Here is a 24,952-nt window from a genome sequence, read left to right on the forward strand (position 1 = left end):
GCAAAACATTGCATTGGAGAGCAAACTGCTGAAATGAAAAGTTGAGAGTCCAGGTTCAGGTGAGGAATATTGCTGGTTATGTTTTCATGGTATTTAATCAGCAGTTGTTGATGGTAGTGTGAATTTTTCCAGAACAAAATTTGGCATGCATTTAAAATCTCTGGCAGGGTTGTGTGGGAAGAGCTGGACACACAGGAGGGAAAAACTTAAGCAATTATTGTCAAACAAGCAATTCTTGCCCGTTTTATTTTTTCCAAGCATGGAAACTCAGTATTGTATCTCAGCACTTGTAGTAACTCACCAGGTTTGCTTTAGCCAGTGGTTTGGGGCCTATTTTTTTCCCTCTGGTTATTATTTGACCTCATCTAGTTGTTTCTGCAGCCTGTGCTATAGGAACCTGGTCAGATTTACAGCTGTTCAGTCAGCCATATAGGAGGGGAAAAAAGTGCATGAGTTAGACCTGTCAGAGGTGAGAGAAAACTGAAGAAAATGTTACTTTATCCTTGCAAGAGCTCAGGCTCCTGCACTGATGGAATTGTCTCCTCTGCAAAGGCAGCCCCCACTCAGGGCCATTACAAACCATTATAAAATAACCTCTGGTAATCCCATTTCCCTTACTGCAGTCAAAATAACTTTAGAATCAGCTACTGGAGCCTTTTCATTCTAACACTTCTTGCTCCTGCAGTGGGAGCTCTGGTTCACTCTCTGATCATACCTTGCCCCTGCTGAGGGGTTGCAGCTCAGCTGTGCTGTGAAGGTTCTTGAGCAAAACAAATTGTTCATTCTCAAAACACCAACCTACAACATGATTAATGCATAGACTAAAACATTACTGTTTGTGTTACCTCTGTTAGGACACTCTACAGGCATTGTTTATTATATTCTGACCATATATGAAAACAAACTGGCTATTTCCTCTGGGTGTTTTCAAAAGCAGGTTAGCCTTTGAGCAGCTATTGCACTGAACTCTTCAGGACTAAGTTCTCAGATTAGTCTGTGCTCAGCAGTGCTGGCAGTCACGTTTCAGACTCTGAAGGTGCTGGCCCTTGCTCTTGGAAGCACTTTGATAAACTTCAGCCACAGTGGGTTTGTAGATCTTTATAGAGCTCATAGATCATCTTTTCAGTCTGCTAAATTGCAATCAACAATGTATATTTTTTAACAATTTACAGTGGAAATGGAAGTTTGCATTTGCTGTTACATTCACAGTAGATAACTCACAGTCTGTGCAGGCAGAACTGCTGCCTTTGACCTTAACTGTAACCATTTGGCCATTACAGCCATAAATAATATTGCAGACTGTAACAAAAACATTCAGTGGTTAGGATGACTCTGTTCTAATTGTTTAGCACAGGCTTTTAAGTAGTAGCTCACACTGGTGGGATTAATATGAATAAACCCAGCTCAGGTCAGGGATGTTGTGTGCTACAGGATGAGGTATTTTTTATTTGCCACCTTCACCTATGTCAGTTTGGTTTAAAAAACAGGGTTTTGAGGCCTGACATGACACAAAGCTGTTGTTTGGCTTCTCTGTGGGAGTTTGTTTCACCTCCGGGCTGGATGAGCTGCAGAGACCCTTTCCAACCTTCACCAAGTCAATGATTCTGGGAGGTGTAGGAATTCAGCTCAATGAGCAGGAAAAAGCAGCTCTGGTGAGCTCAGCTTTCAGCCAAGGGGAAACTCTGGTTGCCCCACAGGCAAGAAAGCATGGGTGGCTGCTGCTGAGGAATGTTATAATCGTGTGTAGAACATGCCTAGTGCCTTTCCTTTGCTCAATACTTCATTGTTCAGTCCTGTGACTGTGCTTGATGCCAGAGTAAATTGCTTTTCTCACTTAATGTGGAGGCACAGCTTATCTTTAACATGTTGGGGAAATGGAAACTGGCTGTGGAAAAGCTGCTGAGCTGGGAATTCTTCAGGGAGTGAAGAACTGATGATCAGGGATAACCAGCTGTTGCATACATGATTGGATCTTTTTAATCCTGAGAAAAATTCCAGGAGAATGTAAAAAGGGGAGAATTACTGAAGGTCAGAACAATTTTAATCCTGACAAGATTGGTCACTGTAAATGTCTTAATAAATATTGAATTATGGTGGTTCTGTAAGTATATTTCTTTCTGCCTTTTCTCTTTAGGAGTACAGCCTCATTTTTACTTAGGAATGTGAATTTTTCCGTCACAGAAAATGCCTTCAATTTTAATAGCTATGGTTTAATTTCACAATACCGTGCTGTTACTGTAATTCCTGCCAGTTGGAAGTGTAGGGTTTTGGGTCTGTTTGGTGTATAGAGGAGCCTGAGTTGTACTCCTTTGAAGTCCAGAGGTGGGGGAAAACTCAATGAGAATGTAAATGTACATTCTTGGGTGTTGTCTGTTAGAGGGGGTGGATAGGAGGGGATGCAGAGCCAGGAGGGAACACTTAGGAGTTTTCCTACCAGTTTTTTCCACAGATAACTCTTCTGTTTATATAAAGTTTAGCAATAATCCCCTTCTCCCTTTTTCCAAGTTGCCATACACACACCCTTTAGATGAAGCCAGGAATTTTTTTTAAACAACTTTTTATAACAGGATTGTTCCAACACTTTGGGATTCCTTAACTGGTTTTTGTCCAAACTCTTCTTAACAGTTCGTTTGGTCTGTTTGCTGAAACGGGTTAAATGTCTCTTATCTCTATGAACTCAAATTGTTTAGAGAAATAAAGTGGTGAGAACGGTTGAAAGGTGATGGCAGATCAGTTCGTTTTGGGATATTTGAGATACTGTGACTGTCCTCTCTTTGTTAGGACAGCTCTAAGGTTGCCCCTCACAGCAGGCTCACAGCCAGATTCTGCTTCACCACAGCTCCTGCTCATTGGGCTGCTCTTAAAGAATTACCTTAATGTTTATTTTGGTTTTGAGGAAGGAAAGAGTTCTTACATCCACTTTTCAGCTCTTCTTTTTAATCCTGAAGACCAGGAAATGCTGTTTGGTGGTTGTTTTTCTTTTTTTTTTTTTTTTTTGGGGGGGGGGGGGGGGGGTGTGCTTTGTTTATTTGCTTTACATTGACAAATCAAATGTTTTTTGTCACACCAACCTCCAGCATGTCTTGTCCAGGGCCCTGGCGGCAGTTCCAGGGTCATGACCATGCAAGCACACAGACTCGAAGGGCTTTGCTGCTCTGTGCCTGTGCATCCTTCCTTGGTGCATCTCAGCAGGAAAATGGCAGTTTTCCAGATGCTACAAGGGACTTGAAACCTGTTACTGAGAGGAGCAGTTGGCAGCTTGTGTTTCCCAGCACCGACCTGGCCCTGCCTGGCCCAGCTGCTGCTCAGGAGAGGAGGAGGCTGAGCCCAGGCTGGGGGGAGGAAGGAGCTTTGGCTCTTGGGAGATGCTGGATTATCATCCTGGTTCTTCCTGCATAGGCATTTCTGGGCAAGTTCTCTTCCAAAGCAAGGGCCAAGCCAGGAGGTTGCTGAGCACACTGGAGTGGGGCTCTTTGCTCCAGGGCAGGCCACAGCCTCTTTGGGCATGACCAGAGAACTGAGTGTTGCCCAATTTTCCAAGGGCTTCCTTCCCACTCTAGTACAGTCTCTTGTCCTCCTGGTATGTTGATCCAGGCTCATTCTTAACCAAGTCCCTGTTGAAAAAAGCTCTCCCATCTAAAAACACAAACCTGTGGGCTCATTTTAGTAACACTCTCATTTCCCTTTTTAGGGTCTAAGGCTCAGCTGATGACCTACAGCCCAGTGTGACAGTGAGGATCATACACGCTTCAAAGGGTGGGGCAACAGCTCTTCCTCCAGTCTTTGGTGCAGAATCCTAGGAATGAGATGCTCCTTCATCTTCATTATGACCAAAAACCCCAGTCATTCTGCAAACATTTAAATATCCTTCTATTGCCTAGGATGAACTCTACCATCAACACTACCATCTTACTCTTTTAAGGTGAATTATAGAATATAAGTTCTAGTATTTTTTGTTCTGGCACCTCAGTAATTACATTTTCAGCAGATTCATGAAATTGAGTGAACTCAGGTGACCAATCCTCAGCAAGAAATCCAAAGCCCCATAGTGAACTGCCAACTCTTAAGTTATTTCTAGAAGGGTTTTTAAAATCACCATTAATTGTTTACTAATACAAACAATACGAAAATTCTGGAAGTCACACAAAGTGGTACAAAAGAAACAAGTGTGTTCTGATGCCAAACACCTGGGCACATTCAGCATCTTAAATTCAGCTGTAGTCCCAGTCAAATGGAGAGTAGTAGAGAGGAATTTCCATTTCATTCACAGCAAATTCATACAGGATGAAATTCATAACCAGAACCAGTCATAAGCCATTGAGTGGGTTTGCACAGCAGTATCACTCTCTCATCAAAGTTCTTTTGCTTTCAGCTACATTTAGATGGCACTGAAATAATTACAACAAAGAAATGTGTCTGAGCTGTGCTGTGTTTGAGTGCAACCTACAATTATCACTTAGAAGGATGATTTAAAGTTCACATTTACATTGGCAATGATGATTCAGATGAGGAAGGACAGATTTTTGCTCTTTGATTTTGGCTAGCTGGAGTCCATTCCTTGGTCTTCAGGCTCAGGAGGATACAGTTCATCCAAAATCAGCTCTGCACAAAACATAATAATGTTTCAGAGAATGATTTTTTTGTCTATGTGATACAGTATAATTATAGCTGGTATCTGCACTTTAAAACATACTAGTAGAAGACTACAGCAAATACCATTTTTGAATGTGTCATGCAAACAGGTCTTTAGATTTGTGTTTTGTCACACAAACTTCTCCCCCTCTTTTCTTTAATGCCTTTTTTAGGGACAGCTGCCACTACCCCAGGTTGCTCCAAGCCCTGTCCAACCTGGCCTTGAACCCTTCCAGGGATGGGGCAGCCACAGCTTCTCTGGGCACCCTGTGCCAGGGCCTCCCCACTCTCACAGGGAAGAATTTTTCCTGCTATCTAATCTAAACTGCCTCCAGAGATCTAACCAACAACCAGCTGTGGTACTTGTTAAAAGAGAAAAGTGACAGAAATGAAATTTTTATTTCTGCAACATGGAAAAAAGCCAACATTTGACTGATTTTTACCTTCAGAGGCAGTCAGTTTTTGAGTCTTTTTGAGAATGGCCCTTATGCCTGGCATGGCTTGGTCATATTGATGGAGAACTTCCAAACAGTGTTCATGGAACAGTTTATCTTTCTGAGACAGGCTGTGCAAGAGTAAAACAGCATCCCGTAAAAACTGAATAACTCGTTCCTTATGTGCACACAAGCTGGTCTCAGATCTTCTAATCTTCATCCACTGTCTGTGCAACATTACAATTAATGCCTTAACCACCTGCAAGAAGAAAAACAGTGCCTCAATACACAAAGTAAAAATACAGGAGCAGAAAACTTATTTCAGTATGAACTTTAGTGCTTCATCTCTTCAGACTTTCAAATTTCAGAATTTTTCTAGCAAGCCAAAGCAAGCTTCCTAGAAGGTGGCATCCTCTAAAGTACAGGACACTTCTGTTCCACTACAGCAAAAAAAATAAAAGGGGCAAAAAGCAATTTCAGCATTGAGAAGTCTGAAGTTCTCAGCAGGCTAAAGTGGGGGCTGTGGTGAACGTACCTCGAGGTTGCACTGACAGTCTGTGCCAGGAAATAAAACTGCTGGTCTGGAGCACCACATGCAGCGTGTCAGGAGCCTGACTGTCTGTTACAAACACAGGCTGTGTTAGAGTGAGTTGTGTGAGTTGCAGCTAAGAAGAGGTAGAAATGATAATGCATTGCTGGTTTCAAAAATTGTTCAGGGGTTTGGTTTTTTTTTTGTAATTGATGATCTCATTTACCTTCAAAATTGTACAAGTTTTTTTCCCCTGTAACACTTTACACACACAGAATTTGCTTTGCACAGAAACCTTCTCAACTTTCTGATGAGCGAGGCTGACAAGGTCAGTGGCCTTTAATTCACTGCCTACAAATTACGTGTTTACACTTAATATAACGAGGCAGGTAGGGGCACAATGGAAATGGTTCAAAATTCTTTAAAAGGAGGGAAGTAGAGCAAATAGAACCTCAAATAAGTCAGCTCTGTCTGTACAAACAACACAAATTAGGTTTAAAAGCTATTCTTTCTGTATATAACCATGACTGTTAGACAGCAAGTTAGCATTTCCATTGAATACCAGGAATATAAATCCTAAATCACTACAGAATGCCTTTTAGATGTAATAAATACAATCAAAAGGAAACACAAATCTTGCTTCTTTTTACTTGTCTATTGATCTAAAAGCAAAATAAAGCTTAGTGCTGAACATCTGCAGCCATCCTAGGATCTTCCTTGGTTTTTTCAGTCACTTAAAAGACTATTATGACCAGTGCTCTCTTTAAGGGTAGTTACTGATTCAGTTTCAAGCAGGTCCTTTCAAAAATCAATGTAATCCCTTACTGCAAGCCCATACTTGCAGTTTTGTATTTCAGCTAGAGAAAGAACTTGTTTTCATTCAATTTGTGTGTTGTCCTGCTCCTCCCACTCCCCCAACTGGAAGGAAAAGGAAAGAGCACATGGACAGTCAGCCGTGGTTACCTCTTGCTCCAGCTGAAGCCAGAGCATTTCAGATGCTGATTTATCTGGTCTTGATGTTATGTACATGTAGAGTGCAAGGAGAAGGCAAGTGTCTGAAACAGAGAGAACTTTGTTCTTTTCCCAACCAGCCACTTTTTCATGACAAAGATTAATTCTATCAGGCAAGAAAACATTTTGAGTGCTATCCTAGGACTTGTGGTACAGGCCCAGCTTCTTGCTTTACTTCACACATCGTCAGCAGTGCTGAGGAATTGGTATCCCTAAACTTCCTATTTGCCTTTGTGGTAATCTTGTCCTGGTTCATTCATAAGGAAGTGAACAGAGGCCATTTGTCATGCAGAACAACTGAAATCCCTAAAATCAACAGTGCCATGAGACAGACAAATTTAACTTCAAAACTCCTCAAAAGCCCCTTTTTCCCTCATCAGCCTTAAATACACAATCTAGAAAGTGATTTTAAAGTGGCTATCAAAAGCACTGCTTGTAGACAGATACCCCAAGACAAATACTCTCCAAGTCATAACCAGAAAACAAGTTTTCAGGTAACATAGCTTTTTGCCTTCTGGGGTTTCAGCACCTTGGAGCCAAGGCCTGTTCACATTGCTTTTAGTCATGGTAACAGTTCTCTGTGTCCTGCAGTCTTTTACCTGAATGAGAACAGAGCTGAGCAACCAACACGTGGTGCTGAGCAAGAACACACAGGAGTCTCACAGTCAGAAGCACAGCAGGCAGAGGGGTCTCGGGACACAGACAGCGCTGCAGTATCTGGCTACTCAGTAAGTGCTGGAAACTTCAAAACAAAACTTAGTTAGGAATGGGAAGTGCAGTTACAAGTTGAAAATACACTGTTTTTTGTAGACAGCATCATAATGTGTGCTTTTTTAGCTATTCAGAACATTCCTGATCTCAAATCATCCATCATAAATACCAAGCATGCTGAAAAACAGTTACTTTTGGCAGTCTGCAGCTCACACTAGCAGTTTCACCTGCCAGAATGAGATCCTATGCTTTCCTTCCTTATGCACCTCCCAAAAAAACCCCAGAATGAATGTTATAAATACTCTGATCTGCATGTGGCCTTAAGAAGCTTCCTCACTTTTAATGTGGCAACAGCATCTGCTTCATACAAACATCATCAGCAAACCTTGTTACTGATCAGGGATGATTATTACACTCATTAACAGAAAAGGCAGTAGAAAGATCCTCAGCTGCTTCTCAAAGGTGATCTGAGATGTGATTTCTCTCATACATGGCACAACTTCTACTGAAATCTGCCCAGATGAGTTTCAACAGAGAATGAAAACTGCTAAACAGCAGACTCTGAAATAATTTTCAAGCTATTACTGACTTACTTTATTAACAAGTCCATAGTTGAATTTTCAGCTAATTTCACCAAAACCTTTAGGCTTTGGCTCAGGATATTGTCAGTCTGGGAGCCCCTTGCAGCAGAAAAAGCTAAAATCTGAAGCAGCTTTTTAAACAAAGAATGTTGAGCTCGATCATTATTGGGAGGATCCTGTGGAGCTGCAGGAAGCCCTCCTTGTGTCCTGCTCTCTTCTTTATTGTCACACTGATTGTCACACGACACATTTTTGTCCATCTTGGAAATCTCTTCGTCTCCAGCAGCAGAACTTTTTTCCACTTCAGCAGACAGCAGTGTGTGGACAACATCCCAGCTGTAGAACACCAAATAATAAAGGATCCCCAGTGATACAAGAGTCATTTCTTCAAGAGACAACCTGAAGTCCTCCTTGCTTGACACTGTGTTTGTGCTGGCTCTGGAAGCAGCAGCTGGATGGGTCCCACAAGCTCCATTCCCGGATGTGTCCCCAAGCTGCTCTGCTTGGCAGAAGGCACCAACGTGGTGCTCCACCAGGGGCAGGAGATGCACAGCACCTTGGATCCTGCTCTGTGTGAGGGGCAGGAGCCCTCCCTGGCCTTCTGCTGGGCCTCCTTCAGATAATCCTTCATCCAGAGCAATCAAGTTCAGTCCTGTTATGGCCAGTTTTTGAGCTTCTTGCAGGGATACAAGAGGAGCGATTCCTTCTTGAGTTGTCCTGCTGCTGGGGACTTGCGTGGGCTTCCTGTCCAAATAAAAGTAAAAGGGACATGCTTCACAAGAAAAGGCAGAGAACAGAGTTGAAATCTGAGTTATCCATATTATGAATTGAATAATGGAAAGGACGGAGTACTGAGAGATGTCTGTTTCCAAAAGAGAAAAAAAGGGGGAAAAACATCATCCTGCTCCTTGATGCCTGCATGGAAGAGCCATTTCGAAGCATTCTAGGTTTTATTACTAATAAAATAACCTATCAGAAAAGCAAAGGTATTTCAGGAGCTACAGCCTAATTCTGTAAAGTGAAAAGCTGTTATAATTCATATCCAATATTCATATTTAAAATGCTTTACCAGGAAATATAAATACATCTTGGAAAATTGCACTCAAATTGTACATTACAAATTGAACACAGTTTCTATTCCGAAGATACAAAACCAACTTCTAATCACATTTTCAACATTTTCTTCCCCCTTAACTCATGATCATATTTCTGTGCTTACCTCATTGCAATGCAAGCTGCTAACAGCTACTCCCAGGTTTAGGTCTGTGCCTTCCCCTAATAGATAATTAACCTAATTTATCTCTTTGTGATGTTCCACTGTTTAGTATCTGTGATAATCAAAGATGCAGAACGATGTTCCAAATTTTGCACTAAATGGCCTAAGCAGAGCAGGATTTACCACAGGGAATGAGCTGTCCTGCATGACCAAGTGTTTCTTAGTACAGAGAATGCCACTGTACTTGAACATGGCAGATACAGTTTAACAAAGAAAATAAAACTTACATATCCAAAGAGTTGGGCGGCAACACAGCTCCAGGTAGAGGCTCAGAGTTGCTACTGAGAAGGTGGCAGAGTCCTAGAAATGACCCAGGGACAATGGGCTGCTTCATCAGTGCATTCAGCAAGATAGAACCTGGAAGGATACAGCGTTTTTGTTGGAGTAGCTTTGCCATCATCAACAACAAAAAACTAGTATTTCAAAAGATCAGCCTTCTTTAGAGTGCTCTCAACCCCAAAATGTTTCTTTCATTATGAATCTTCTTTCTTAACAAGAATTTAAGATACTTAAATATAAACCAAATTATATTTAGAGGTATTTTAATTATGATCCCATATTAGCAAACTAGCTTGAGCCAAGTGATCACATATCCCAGCTGTTCTGGTAGCTTGCCCTCCATTTTCCATTCCAGACATTGAAATTATGTGATAAAATTCCACTGCCAACTGTCACTAAGATAGTACCCTGAAGGACTGTTGAAAATGCTTATTATAGTGCTTGGGTTTTTTTTAAATACGCTTTCCCTGGTTTGATTTCTGCATTAACAGAATTAAGTTACCTTGTGTATTTCGTTTGGGGACAGAGTTGTAGGAACCGTTTTTTCCTGTTGCTTTGTGCTGCTTCAGGGATGAAACTTCAGGAGGTGTTATCTTACTGTCTGAAACAAACAGGGATTGTGAGAACATAGATCTGCACACAGCCTTTACACACACTCAGCCACAGAAATAGATAATTTTTTAATCATCTCTATATGTCATAATTACCAGGCAAACTAAGGCCAAAAGCCTTGCAAGGTTCAGAAGAAAAGTAAACAAATGTATTTTTTCAAACAAATAGGCATATTGAGTGTTGTTACCATTACAAACAGTAGCAATACTAATGCTTTAAGGCTACTGCATTCTTCTTTTTGCTGGAGTTCCTACTGCCCATATTTTCAGAATGAACAGTGTAACTGACAGCAACACCTCAGATTTTTTGTGACTGCAAGTAAGGATTAGTTGATGATACCACATTGCTTCCATTTATTCTTTCCCATTGCTATAAAAAAAAAAATCACTACTTTTGTTTCATATTATAGCAATCTTCAAATACGTGCAGATACTGATTTCCTAAGCTTTACTCAATGAATTTCAAGATACAATTTTGTGAGAATTACTGCCCTACATATAAAAGAGGAAATGAGTACGTTGTTTCAGTTGCTTCTTTCAATATGGCTAAATATGTACCATTTAAAATCCAATCCCCAAAAAGGTCAGCTTTAAAGCCAGAACAAGAATACAAAAAATGCATTAGCTGACTAGCAGACCAAGAAATAGGCAAATTATTTCCTATTCTTTATTCAATGAGAAAAGACAGATGAACAATTTGGATGTTTTAGTTCATCACACAATGAAGTTTTTTATTGCAGCCACTGGCCACTTCATCATTGGCATCTTGGCACCTGGTACTAAGGTGTGAATTAAAATGATCTTCATGCAAGTTTCAGTCATGGCTATTTAACTCCGGTTGATTTAAAGTAGAAAAAAATTTAAGCAAAACCAAAATAAAACAAATAACTGTGAACTGACTGCAACTGTTGACTCACAGAGCACCAAAATCCTTCTCTGAGGCAGAATGTTCACATGCAGCTAAAAATGTTGCAAGCTGTACATGGGTTTACCTTCTTTGATGGAAGTAGTTGGGGCCATAAAATTTCCTGAAGAACACGATGGCCTAGTGGACGTTTCAGCATTGAAGGATTCCTTTGTAGGAAAAGATCTTCTTCCAGGCTGTGGAGAACATCCTTCTGATTTCACTTGTACTGCAATATTCTTTTTAGGGCTAAGATAAAAAGACTAATCAGTATTTCTTTTGTAATTATTTTATCAAACAATGTGTTTTCTTTGCACTGATGTTTTAAAGATACTTCACTATAGCTCTGAATTTCTGTCACAGATACAAGGAAGGCTCTTTTTGAAAAAATTCCATAGATGTCATCAGACTTTTTTGGTTGTATATTTTAAAGACAACAGAGCTAGAGTTACATGAAGAAAGAAAACCTCTTCAATAGTTTAAGTACTATGTATTGCAAAAATGAACACAAATTCCTTTTCCAACCCTCCCTACCTTGTCGTTGGAACTGCCTGAGAAAGGTGTTTATTTCTTTCACAGTTCTGAAGTCGTGTTCTTAATTCATTCATTTCTGCATCCTTGAACTGCAGCTCTGAGTGCAAGGACTGTAACTGAAAGAGGAGTTCAGGACAGTTTTACTGTTACCATTCAGAGGCAGTGCAACTGCAGAGCAACTGAGTTACCGTAAGAGCTCGAGATCACCATCTGCTTACTGTGAACTCTGCACAAGATGGCCATTTTTATGAACATTAGTCCAATTAACACCAGCTGAGAATCAACTGCCAGGAGTTCAGGCAAGAAGCTTTTGTGAGTGGCTAAGACAGAGCAAGTGCCATGCAGAGCATGGCTACGGTGAGGCTGGAACTGCAGAGCCAACTGGACAAAAGCAGCCACTGTCCTCTTCAGGGCTTGCACAAAGATGACTGCAACAGGAATAGCAATCTGATCAGAGCCACAAAGCATGTTCTGTCACTTTTCCCCACTGTAAAATACATTTCAACTGCAATGCTGTTGGGATGGCTTTGAAAAAGCAACAAGTGAATGAAAACCTCTACCACCTGAATTTCACTCCTTTATTTTGGCAGGGAAAACCCTCAGCGAGTTCTTACAAATGCTTTCTTCTAGGTAAGAAAATAAAAGCATGCACTGTGGAAATTTCACACACATGTTCTTTGATTAAATGGTGTGTGACATCATTAAGTCATAAATCAGCTTCTGCACCTGATCTGCAGGTAACTGACATATTTACAAACCTTTTTGGAGAACTCTTTTTCTTTTTCACTTAAAAACTGAGATTTTTGCTGCTCCAGTAGCAGGTATGATCTTTTCTGTTCCTCCATAGCATACTCCATCTGCTGCATTGAGTCACGCAGAATTTTAATTTCTCCATTTTTAGCAAGAATTTCATCCTGCATTTCTTTCAGCTGCAAACAGAGGAATTGCATTAAAGGATGGATATAGCCAAAAGTATGTCTTTGCATCAGTATGTGGTTGAAAATTAGGTGTATTTGTAATTTCTAGGGAGAAAAATACTCCTGGTAACCCAGTTCATAAATTCTACACATGTTGCCTCTAATCTTTCTCTGATGAAATCAAACTCAGATACTGTTTTCTTTAATTAAAAATGACAAGACCATCCTTCTCTTTCCCCTTCTCTGCAATTACATTTTTTTTTAAGTGTTCTAGTCACACACATCAGTAATTTATTCACTCTTTGGATGATAACTGATAATTTAATTATACTATTGCATCCATCAGGACAGCCAACAAGCACTCTGTCCTGAGACAAGGTACCACCCCCAGACAGTATCTTCAGGACATACTGAGTCTCTAATACTTCCTGAGCAGCCACCACCACTCAGAGACAAGACTTTGGAGGGATAATAAAGAAGTTACTCAGAAAAGCAAGAAGAAAAAAGCAGAAGGACACTTCTCTACAACTGTAAAATTATGGTTTAACATGGTGTACACATAGGAGATTCCCTGATAAAGGTGGATATAACAGAGCTGGGAAAAATGCAGAGAAGGGAGGGAAGGATGAGAAAGGGAAACAGAGTATCTCTTTCCATAAAGAACCACCAGAAGGTAAAGTAACATAAAGTCACTTAAAAGTCATGTCAGGTCTTCAAAGCTTTTAAGTTGAACAAAACAACTCCAGCTGACTGACTGACAGGCAGTGAAATTATTTGATAGGGAACAAATAAAACTGAAAAATTAGCTTTTGCTAATCTGAAATGACCAAGAAATAAAATATTGCTCTCACTCTTTAATATTACTAGAGCTTTTCCTAGTATAATGGTTTTAACACACCCCTGGATCACAAACATTATTGATCAGCTTGATTAGAATTAAATGCTTGGATCTGGATTTACTCCCACCTTTCAGTTAGTCCTATCAAAAATGTGATATTCAGAGGAGAGGGGAGGATATTGCCAACCTTCTGTTTGACTTCTTCATGCTGTGTCTGCAGCACTTCAAGCTGGAATGCATCTCTCATCAGACCATCTTCTGCTCTGCTTCCTGCTGCAGGGAAAAGCCAAAATCTGAAGCACAGATGATGTACGTACATCACTGGTGACTCAACACCAAGGTTTTGTTATTTGTCATTGCATACATCTGAGTATCTTAGGATTTTACTGTCATTACAAACACATAAACTGCCTCATCTAATCACCACAGGAACTGTGCTGGTGGTTGTGCATCAATTCTTACAAAAGAAGAACCCCCCTACTTCAAATTTCTAACCACAGAAAACCAGCAAGATGACCCACAGCAAAGGCAAGCATTTCTTCTGAGATAACTTTAATTAATGGACAAACAAGGGTTCACTGAAAACTTGTTCCCCTGGTGAGATGACAGATGTGAGTGTTGCTGAAACACACTTAGATTATTCAAGCTCTCTAAGCTTCATTATGAAGAACCCCTGCTTTTGTTTTTTTCAAAGTAAACCTGAAAGTCAGCTGTTAATACAAGGCATGCTATGCACTTAGTAGTGGAAATTAAAGGGAAGAATTCTGAAAGCCAACATGCTACCAGAATATGACACCTAAAGCATGTTAAAAGTTTAGGAAACTAGGCTTTTTTATGTGGCAGGTTTAACATGCAGCACCCTCGTCCCAGGCTGGCATTACCTCCCCACACACCGGGGGCTCCTGGTGCCGTGAGATCAATGCAATGTGCCTGCTGGGATTGTTATTCTCGTTATTCCTCTGAATCCCAACCATCCCTCTGACACCGGGGCTACCACCGTGGGGTGCTGGTGGCCAGGGGGACAGGCAGGAGCAAGTCTCCTAAGGGAACTTACAGGAAAGATGGAGCAAATCTATTTACAAGAGCATGTAGTGACAGGGCAAGAGGGAGGAGCTTCACACTGACGGAGATTTAGGTTAGATATTAGAAGAACTCTTCCCTGTGAGGATGGGGAGGCCCTGGCACAGGCTGCCCAGAGAAGCTGTGGTTGCCCCTGGATCCCTGGAAGTGTCCAAGGCCAGGTTGGACGAGGCTTGGAGCAACCTGGAGTAGTGGAAGGTGTCCCTGCCCGCGGCAGGGGGTGGGACTGGACGAGCTTTAAGGACCCTTGCAACCCAGGCCATTCTGCGATTCCTAAAGGGACACCAAACCCTTTCGCAGCAGCGGGGCAGTGCTAGGCAGCCGCCGGGACAGACCGACCTTGCCGCTCGTCCCGGGGCAGCTCCGGGGCTCCCCACGCGTGTCCCGCGGGCGGATCCTGCGACAGCGCCTGCGAGGCCAGGATGTCGATCTGCTCCAGGTCGTCCGCCGTGAAGTCATCACTATCCCCGAAGGGGTCCACGAAGCCGGTCACGGCGCTCTTGGGGCGCTTGTGCGGGGGAAGGCCGTTCCGGAGCGCCGGCGGGGCGGCCGCAGCCCCGCTCTCCCGGCAGAGCGCGGGGCCGCTCCGCTTGCGCGGCCCGGGCAGCGCCGCCATGGCGGGATCGGGACCCGCGGGGCCCACACGCCGCGGGGCCGCCCCGGCCGCGCCCCCCCCCGCGCGCCGCGCCACCCGCCAATCACCACCGGGCAGCTTTCCCCGCACAGCCAATGAAGTGGCGGCGGTGCCAGAGCCGGCTGTAAGCGCCCTCGCGATTGGTCGTTGGTGGCTGACATGCAAGCTCCTTGTTTATTGGTCGGAAGGGAGGCGGGAAGGCTCGTCCCCTCAGCGGTGTGAGGGAAAGGCGGTGACGTCAGGCTTTGAGCGGTGACGTCGCTGTGAGGGTTGGGCCGATGACGTCACACCCCGCGCGGGGCCCTGGCTTCATCCCGGGCACGATGGCGTCACACCGGGGCTGGGAGCGCGGCCGTGACCCTTCCCGTGCCGCCGTGGCATTGCCGGCCACAGGCACAACTGCCCTTGGTAACCTGGGACCTCTACCAGATAAAAGTGCAATATTTGCAAAACTCCTGCGCTTAACCTCCACTGTTAACTTGCTTTTGTAATCATATTTTGCCTGTTTTTAAAGGTGGACTGGAAATGGAGTTTCCAGCTCCGTATAACTCAGGTGGGTGTGAGGTTACAGCTATGTTGATAAACCTTTTAAGTGGACCCTAGACCATAGTCTTGCAGCACATTTTAAAAACAGGGTTACAAATTATTTTCATTTCTATAAATCAGTTTACAAATCCCTTGATGGTCTTTTAAGTGAAAACCACTGTGTTAGTACGACAAATTTCCAATTCTGTCAGAGAATTCTGATTTCTCTTGTTCATTTCCCTATTTCGCATTACACGCAGGAAAATTAGATTATTACTAGGGTGTAATTTTCTTTATCCATGCACAGCCTGTGGCGAGCCAGCAAGGCCCAATTAGAAAGCCCTGAGGGTCATTGTTCCTAGCTGTGCTAAAGGGGCAGCAGCTGATCCCTATGGAATCAGCAGGTGGGAACAGCTGCATCTGGTCAGCTCAGGTGCGCAGAAAAGGGGCAGTCTCAGAAGGAAGCTGAGCTTGCATCATTTTAGTTTTGAGGTGCTGCTTGAAGGTGTTCTTTTTGTTTCTCTGAGAAGTTGTGTTTTGTTAATTATGTACCAAATTGCGGAAATTGTGGATGGGTTTGATGCTCAAATCGCTGAAGGTACTATTATTTATGTTTGGGATTATTCTTTTTCTCCCTCTAGTGGGAATGGTAACATAATGTTTGTCTTTGTAGTCGAGCCCTAAAGAAAAGTTAGTTCTTGCTTTTAAGAATGGTTTTATTTCTTTTTGTTTAAAGAGAGATACTCTGTCTGATAAGACAGAGTAAAACCAAAACTGCTTGTTTAGTTTAAAACCTCTCCTTGTAATTTCTGGAGCTCTGTTTCCACTGCCTATATTTGTAGAGACATATATTGAGAGCTTAATTTCAGTAATCGAAAAGGAACTTGATTTAGACATTACTTGGTCTTAATTCTGGGGTTTGGTTTTTGTTGGTTTTTTTTTTGTTTGGGTTTTTTTTATTTTTTAATAAATGAATAGGATTGTGCTATCATTACTATTTTTTTATTGTTGTTGCTTTTAAATAACACTATACTCTTTGGGTGATATACCTTCACTTTTACTCTCTCCTCTTCCTCTAGCTGAAGTTGAGGAAAAACAGAATGATAGAATGCTTGCACAAGCTTTATTTTTAACAAGATAAACCAAGACACCAACTCTGTTTTCCTCTACTCCAGGTGTTCCTGCTGAAGAGAAAATGACTTGCAGAGGATCAGAATAGCAACAAAGTAAGTCTGAGCTGTAGAATTCATTTTAAATACATCTGCTTGTGGAACCATTTTTGGGCAGGGGGATGAAAGTCAGTTACCTATCTGCTGATTTCTTATCTTTCTGTGTCTTGCTAACATTGAGTCTTAAATCTGAAACTCCCTGAGGAGAACACGAGAAATCAAAGTGTGACTCCAGGATTACCTGAAAGCTGTGGCATCTTTTGATCTTTGTAGCCAGAAGTTCTTATTTCATTTGAATGTTCCACTAAGGACTAATGGATCCAGGTGCCAGACCTCAATCCATGTGAGCCGTTTTAGCATTGCCATTTGACTCTTGCAATACTTTTAGTTACCTTTCATTTGCTTTCTCCTTCTACCATTACTTTAGTTTCTCACAAGCAAGTTAAAACCAGGACCCTTACTGTCTGTCCTAGCTTTAGCAGAATCTTGTCTGTCTGACCTAAGAGTAAAATCACTGGGAAAACTGGGCATTTGTGCGTTTATTCATATGGACCACACATTGTGGAAGGGGGGAGCTCTTTAGCATAATTAAGCATTAAGTTTAATAACTTATGACTGGATTTGGACGGTTCTTAGTGCTGTTAATGGTATGTTTATTCTTAACGCTAGCAAGAATTCCGTAAGTCCAATGCAATTGTTGTTTTTTTGTCCTGTATTTTAATGAACCTGGACAAGAATGGGTTTGTGTTCTGATTCTCAAAACACTGAATAAATCAAAACTGGAGTAAGTGAATGGCTGAATCCGTCCAGGTACCAACAGAGACTTTTTTTTTTAGCTTAATTCCTAAAATATGAGGTACTGAAATGCCAAGGGCACTTCCGTGAAAATTTGTTCTAACAAAATAGCATCTTGATCCAGACCTGAGAGCTGGTTAGGAGAGAAGTACTCTGGGTGTTGGGTAAATGTCAAGAGTTTTGTCATTTGCTGGTAGAGGGAAAGGAAATCCCACACTTAAGGATGACCTCGGAGTTGTATGGCTGAGATGGTGTGGGAGGTTTTGAGTCTGTGTTAGTACTGGGTCCCGAGAAACGAGAGGGAAAAGGGAACGAGGCAGGACGACGGCAACGTCTGCCTGGCAGAGCGCTGGCGATGGAGCGGCCGGGGGGCTGAGCGGAGCCGCGGCCGGGGGGCTGAGCGGAGCCGCGGCCGGGGGGCTGAGCGGAGCCGCGGCCGGGGGGCTGAGCGGAGCCGCGGCCGGGGGGCTGAGCGGAGCCGCGGCCGGGGGGCTGAGCGGAGCCGCGGCCGCCCGCGGTGGGAGCGGGGCGCGGGGCAGAGCCCGCTGCGCGCGCGTCTCTCCCGTTATTTTCGTTGGGCTCAACGCGAGCCGGAGCGGGGGGGCCGCGTTCGGCCGCCGCCACCGAGCGCTGCCCGCCGGCGCGGGGTGTCCGTGCGTCGGGCTGTCCGTGCCGGTCCCGCCCCACCGCCAGCACAACAAACCCGCCCCGTCCCGCCCGCGCCGTGCGGCTGTTGCGCGGAGCCGCCCCCGGCCGCGGGGGCCGGGCCGGGCCGGGCCGGGCGGCGCTGGCAGCGGACATGAGGACCGAGATCTCCACGGCGGCCGCGTTCGTGACCCGCCTCCTGCGGGCCGCCGGTGGGGTCGGCGAGGAGCAGCTGCGGTGCTTCTGCGAGTGCCTGCAGGAGGCGATGCGCGGTGAGTGCCGGGGGACATCCCCCCATCCCTTCCTTCCATCCCCTCCATCCCTTCCCTCCACCCCCTGCATCCCCTGCGCCCGCGGGGTCCGGCGGAGCGCAGCCCCGCGCTGAAGCTCCTCTTTGTTCCCTCCCGCAGAGCACTACAAGCACCACTGGTTCCCCCTGGTGCCCTCCAAGGGCTCTGGCTACCGCTGCATCAGGATCAACCATAAGATGGACCCCTTGATAGGAAAGGCGGCGGGGATGATCGGACTGAGCCACGAGAGGCTCTTCCAGCTCTTACCCAGCGAATTAACGCTGTGGGTCGACCCTTTCGAAGTGTCCTATCGCATAGGTGAGGATGGGTCTATCTGTGTGCTGTACGAAAGCCCCCAGCCCGGGGGGAAGGCGGCCAAACAGCTGGAGAGCAGGACCAGCTGCAAGGAGGAGTGGAGGATTGGGAGATCCAGCCCTTCCAAGAGTTACAACATGATGACGGTTTCTAGTTAAAAACAACTCTTCCCTGTACGATGTTGTATGTATCCCAACCTCATGATAAAGTTAAATGTAACAGCTTTTTACTTTTTAATTATTTTTTTTTCTCCCTGTAGTCATTAAAGTCGTGGTAGTACTGCCAAGTTCTTTGTGGCCAAGGGCTAAATGTATAAAGCAGTTCTTTACACTGCATGTTCCTTTCTGGGTTGTGTCCTGTAAATGTACTGTACAGTCGGTGGATTGTTTTACACATTTATATTTTCGAAAAAGTTTTGGCTATTTGTAATAAAAAGCAATATTGTAGCACTCTTTATGATGGGCTTTAGTCAAAATTAGTACTTGCTAAAAAAAAAAAAAATCTGCAATTTGTAGAGCAATAACACGGAGGGGAGTGGGAAACAGATCTAACAAACTGCACATAAATCTTTCCAGTGATTTTGTCTGCACAGACTTCTCTCAGGGTCATTCAAGTTTGACTGTGAGGCACAAATCACAGAAATAACTCTTTATTTTTCCTTTTTCAAAGCATGCATTTATTTGAGGGCTGGATTCCACCACACCCCAACATTTTAGCAAAAAGAATTGGGGAATTAGTTGTCTTGTTATTTCTAGTTATGGGAGTAGAAAAATAAAGACTTGCTTAAAATGCTTTTGACTTGTTTTGTTTTTTTCCCCCAGGCTTTTAACATTGCTCTCAAAGCTTATTCTATCCATTTGTAATAATTGCAAAAGGCTTTGTAGTTAGAGGTGTAGCTGTGAACATCCATCTTTATTTCAGATCACAACAAAACACTCTGTTTTGGGAAAGCTTTCTGGCTGCCTGTCTTCAGCTGAATAATCTGTGTAGAGCTGGGTGGGTTTTTTGGTACTGAATGGAAGGAAAGGTACTCTTCTAATATTTGATCTCTTGCAAAAAAAAAAAACCCCAAAACTTGAGTTTATTAGGAAGTGGAGTTTGTGTTTAAAACTGCAACTTAACACCATGTAGGAAGCTCAAGTGAAAATGATCATCAGTGCTGTAACTGCCTTCACTTTTCTGGAAGGTAAATCCTGCTGTTTCTGGCTTTGAGTTCCCTATTTTTGTCAGGCTCTTTAATACCAGTTGGGTACAAGGTTACTGAAAGTATCAAATACAGTAGTTTGATGTAATAACAAAACTCGTGTTGCTGGTTTATGTGGATACTCTTAGTGTTGATATCCCAGTAAAGGATTTTATTCAGAGGTACTGTGATTCCTGTTCTAAGAAGCAGTGGTTTCTAATCCAGCCATAGAAGGCTGTCTGGCATTGCTGTTTTCTGTAGCCTGGTGTTGGAGCACGGTTGAACACTTGATGAAAGGGAGCTTTGTGTGGTGTGAGTATGTCAGCAAAAAAACCTCCTTGTGCTGTGTCAATAACATGGTAGAACATACAGCGAGGGAAGGGGCAAGTCTGGGCAAACTGGAAAGGGCAGAACTCCAGCTCACAAAGAGGTTTTTTTCTTTGTTTGCCTTAGAAAAAGCTGTGGCTTGCTTTTTGCTGTTTGCTTATTATCTCGGAGGCAGGCTTGTCTAGTGGTATTTGTTTAATCTGGAGGAAATGCACAGTGCAATTTTCTCAGTAATTAAAACTCTCTAGAAATTGATAGTGTGTTTCTAGTCTATCACTCCAATAAATAAGTTTCTGGGTTACTTGAACAAATGGGTGTTAAAGGTCTGGTGGCAAATTGCCTTTTTATTAGATAAGATTGGAAATTGGTTTTCACGACATTGTTTTAGTCTCTTGAGGAGACAGTAACACTTTCCTTTTTCTCTGATGAATATTCAGTGCAGGTAATCCTATTTCCTAGGGATCTCTAAGGGATGTATTTGACACATTTGTCAGTAATTGAGCAAAATAACTTTAAATCTACAAAGGGTGAGGGTGCCTTCTTTGGTTAAATTTCATTTGAAAGGTAATTGGCCTTGCTGCACATTATATTAAGAGCCCACTGGAAAAGATGGGTATGAAGTCTTCAGTTTAACAGGAGCTTTTCCATAGCAGAAAACACTTGAAGTGGAATTGAAGATGACTTGGGAGACAGGATATGGTTTTGAGCTGCTGGGTGTGGTTTGAGGTGAAGGAGGGTGCAGCAGGTTCTTCAGATGTTCTGTTCTTGCCTGGTGTTTGTCCATGTAAGAGCAGAGAAGAGCCCGGATTAATCCAACCATGATGGATTCTGCTGCTTTTATTAATCCTCCCCTAAGCAATGGGATGTTTCAGCTGTTATGTAATATCACATCTCAAGTATCCCACGCTCTTTGCAGGTTTGATGTCTATCACTGAATGGACACTTTAATGCAAGTTAAGTTTCATATATTTAAGCTAATGGCATAGAGTTGAAGTCACTCTGCAGACAAACAGGTGGGGGACAATGGGGCAGTTGAACAAAACCCACTGAAGCAAAGAAAACACTTGAGCTGCAAGTAAATACACTGTGATATCTGTGCCATCTAGAACAGCATTCCATTGCTTTAAAAAATGTCAAAGATGTACTGACAGCACAAAAGCTGTTCTGAGGGAGAATAGAGAGCTTGGTAGTAAGGCAGGGAGGCAGTTATTTGGAGGAGGTAAATAAAATAAACTTTGTGTTTTGCCTGAAATGTGGTAAGTTTTGTGTTCTGCTGTTGCAACAAACAAGGCAAAATGTTAACATCTTTAAAATGATGTACTTGTCACACAGGACTGACCACATCTAATCTGTCGTGACTCAGAACAGGCTGGTTTGGATTCTGCAGGAAGGGTTACTGCATGCTGGCCTCCTTGAAGCACTAAAAATACATGGAGAAAAATCAGTACATGCTTGTTTGGATGAGGATGGGTTAACTGTTGGGTAACTAAAGCTGCAGTAGAGGGGAAAAAAGCCCCATAGATTTGCCTGTTTCTCCAAAACTTTGCCTTGCTGCCAAATTAATTACATAATATTTGTCTGGGTGGTAAAATCCACCTGACATAGAAGGTCCTGCTAGTTTATACAGCTTGACCACTTCTGTACTGCAATTATTGTGTATCATCCCCCTGACTCGTTAGTTGGACCTAAGAGCACAGAGATGTATGGTTTTGATATGAGAACTTCAAGAGATAAGGGGATTGTCTGTACTTGTTTCATATTCTATTACCTTTAATGCTAGGTAAATTAAAATATGAAATTTGGGATGCTTAGCTTTAGTTTCTAAACATTGGTGTCCTTATTTCCTTATCCTCAAGATGAAAAGCTTTTCAGTGTGTAGCACTTTATATTGCCATCAAATTAAGCCTGTTTTTCATATTTAAAGGATTAAAAAGATTAAGCTTTTTAAGTTTGAGCATAAATAATTTTCTTTTAACTGGGATTTACATACATGCTTTCTGCCAACACTTGTTCCATTTTTAATATGCGCCTGAGAATGTGTTCCCAAGGAATGAGTGCAGTGAACCAACTGATCTGGATCGCTCCATTCCCGCCACGATTTGCTGTTCACCAGCACTGACAGTGCTGTGAGCTTCACCTCACTGAGAACAATGGAGAAGTACTGACAGAATTGCTAAAAATATGAGGTCTTTCGCTTAACTCATTTTTAATTCCTGTAATGCATTCTTCACTGTTATTTGGTCTAGAATGCCACATGTTGTAGGTGAAGTGCCTCATAAAAACCTAAATAATGAGTTTGTGATTGCTCACACAAAGGACAAATCCCAGGTTTGTTTAGTAGCTTTCTGTAAAGCTGTGTGGATTTGCATTAATGATATTGTTCTCCTTTGAATTATACTCTTATTAGGAAGTGGAGAAGTTAACCTGATTAATTAACCTCCTTTTTACATTTAATCCATGATTAAAAGTCTTGTAAGTCTCCTGCAATTATTAGTTTTTAATTTTTTTATGCCGGGACACCTACTCTAGAGAAATTTTCTATTTGTTCTCACATGCACTGGAAATAGACATTGGGGTCCCACTGATATCCTATGGCAGTTCTCTTGGGCATCTTTCTAGACTTTGTGGTTATGTTTTTTCTTATGAAATCCTAAAATTTATTATTTTTTTATCATCTGGTCTAGTCATAAGTGTATTTTCATTATTGAATTATCCTCATGCAGTACATAGTTATCCACATTACCAAATACAGGTAGGCAATGTTTATTGATCACTTCCAGCCTTTTGCTGATTACTTCAGCAATTTTACCATATTTCTCTTTTCAGAACTAGAATTCATTTAAGTGCTGATGTATCTTTAAAGGTCTTTACCTTTGCATAACTGGTTTTCTTAGCTATTTGAACCATGGATTTTCCTCTCATGTTTTTACCTTCCTTCAGATTTTTTTTTTTACTTCACAATAATCTGTGTATGTTGGCTTTTTTTCTGTTTCACCTTGGTTTTATTTAATTATTACTCCGAATTTGGATCTAATTTTAATTTCTGCCTCATGTTGTCTCAGTGTAGCAGCACTCAGCCATCACTTTGGCTGTGTGTGATTTCTCCAGGCTGATTCACGTTTCCATGGCAGAGTGGGAAGATTTGTATTCTTGGGTAATACAGGTGTGCCGGTTCTTGACTTGTAAGGTTGATACTTTTTATAAATTATTTTTCTCATGGTTCCAGAGTCACTCTTAGTAATATTTATGCTATGGGAGTAATATACTTACTTATTTTAATGGTTTTCTTGCTGGGGAGTGAATTTATTTCAGTAATAACAAGGGATATTTTGCTTTCTGTTAGAAGGCTATGTAAAATTTTCATTGAGAAGTAAACTGCTGATTTTAGCTTGTAATTTGGTGGGCAATGTATTTTAATAGAGATGGAATTGCATGGAATGATCTTTCATCTGCTAGGGAGCATCCCTTTGCACTGTGAGATTCAGCTGCCCCTTGTTTGCAATCAGCAGGACTATCAACGTCTAAAAGGTGTCAGAAGGCAATGAGAGGGCAAATTAAATTGTGATTTTGGACCACCTTGGTTTTATCATTACGTTAAACTACTGGGCTCTGGATTATTGATGGTAATATTTGCATACCTTTATTGTTATGTTATATCAGTTATTCTTCCCAGTAGTTCTTAAAAATCCAAGGAAATAAAATCTGTAAAAGACAATAAATGTCTGTTCAGCTAAATCAAACAGCAAATTAGTCTTAAGTCACTGAAAGACAAAGCTGCAAATATCTCTCTTGATAAAATAACTTCAAAATGTAGTAGGAAGAAGAAAAATTATATCACCAAAATGGTTCAGTAATGTTTCAAGCAAACCTCTACTGCTAAATAAATACTATCTTAGAGAAATAAGTTCATAATCCTGGAGATATGCCAAGTATGAAAGTTCATCTTTGAAACAAAACACATTTTTAAAAGAAAAATGCATATATAAAAGTAAATACAGTCTTTGTAGATGCTGTGATGCAGTACATTTCAATGTGAACTTTTTAGATGATAAATTCTTACCAACTTTATTTGTAGTTCAGTAGCAGTGAGTACAGAGAACTTGATAAAGCAGTTTTTACTGTAGGGCTGTTGTGCCTGCAGGATGATGTTTGGGATGAGGCAAGAGCCCAGCCATGCAAACTGGGCTTAAATTGATCATTTCAATGATCAGTTAGTGACTTTGGCCTCAGATGACCGATATTACTTGTGAAACTCCTAGGATTTTCTGCTACATGAATGGAAAAATGAACAAACACACAAGAAACTGAGGAAAAAGGTAGGTTCTACCAGAAAATACTTCATGATCTGTCTGGGCCCTGGTTGTTGCAGCACTTCTGGGTAGTCAGAAGAGAATGCTGCATAGAAGCAAGATCCTCAAACTACTAAACTTACTTCATTTTACACTGAGTGCCAACGTGGAACTTGCTTTCCTTCACTGGGACTCTGAGGGGGGATAACTTGCCTGTTACTTACAAATATTTACAAATACTTAGAAATTACATTACCTACAAAACCTAAGCTTTATTTTGCATGCTGTACACAGGTGAGTAAAATACTAATGAGAATTCCTAGTGTTCTGCATTTTTATATTAAATTCTACTTTAATAACTGTACACATGTATGATATGAATATGCAGTTGACACTTTGCACTAGTCCCCTACATATTATTTATACAGCATCATTAGCATCAA

The 24,952-nt window shown here is 42.1% G+C and overlaps 2 protein-coding genes across 4 annotated transcripts; one reads left to right on the forward strand and one right to left on the reverse strand.

Annotated features, from left to right (window-relative positions):
• Positions 1-2,522: 2,522 nt before the first annotated feature.
• LOC125331835 (ATR interacting protein) lies at positions 2,523-14,991 on the reverse strand. 3 transcript variants are annotated; one of them, XM_048316212.1, is made up of 13 exons: positions 14,677-14,991; positions 13,445-13,527; positions 12,261-12,431; positions 11,503-11,618; positions 11,057-11,217; positions 9,956-10,054; positions 9,402-9,531; positions 7,911-8,642; positions 7,206-7,348; positions 6,559-6,650; positions 5,602-5,685; positions 5,076-5,325; positions 2,523-4,602 (listed from the first exon to the last, which is right to left on the reverse strand). In XM_048316212.1, the coding sequence occupies exons 1-13, from the start codon at positions 14,951-14,953 to the stop codon at positions 4,541-4,543; spliced, it is 2,400 nt and encodes a 799-aa protein (XP_048172169.1). In that variant the 5' UTR covers positions 14,954-14,991; the 3' UTR covers positions 2,523-4,540. The 3 variants fall into 3 exon arrangements, with proteins under 3 accessions (XP_048172169.1, XP_048172168.1, XP_048172170.1); XM_048316211.1 differs by having other exon boundaries at positions 13,445-13,530; XM_048316213.1 differs by lacking the exons at positions 2,523-4,602; positions 6,559-6,650 and having other exon boundaries at positions 5,233-5,325; positions 13,445-13,530.
• A 3,216-nt stretch (positions 14,992-18,207) lies between these two features.
• Positions 18,208-19,502, forward strand: LOC125331792 (protein BTG1-like). Its single transcript, XM_048316166.1, has 2 exons — positions 18,208-18,377; positions 18,516-19,502. The coding sequence occupies exons 1-2, from the start codon at positions 18,260-18,262 to the stop codon at positions 18,866-18,868; spliced, it is 471 nt and encodes a 156-aa protein (XP_048172123.1). The 5' UTR covers positions 18,208-18,259; the 3' UTR covers positions 18,869-19,502.
• Positions 19,503-24,952: the final 5,450 nt, after the last annotated feature.

This window comes from Corvus hawaiiensis, chromosome 11 (assembly GCF_020740725.1).
Source record: "Corvus hawaiiensis isolate bCorHaw1 chromosome 11, bCorHaw1.pri.cur, whole genome shotgun sequence".
NCBI lineage: Eukaryota > Metazoa > Chordata > Aves > Passeriformes > Corvidae > Corvus > Corvus hawaiiensis.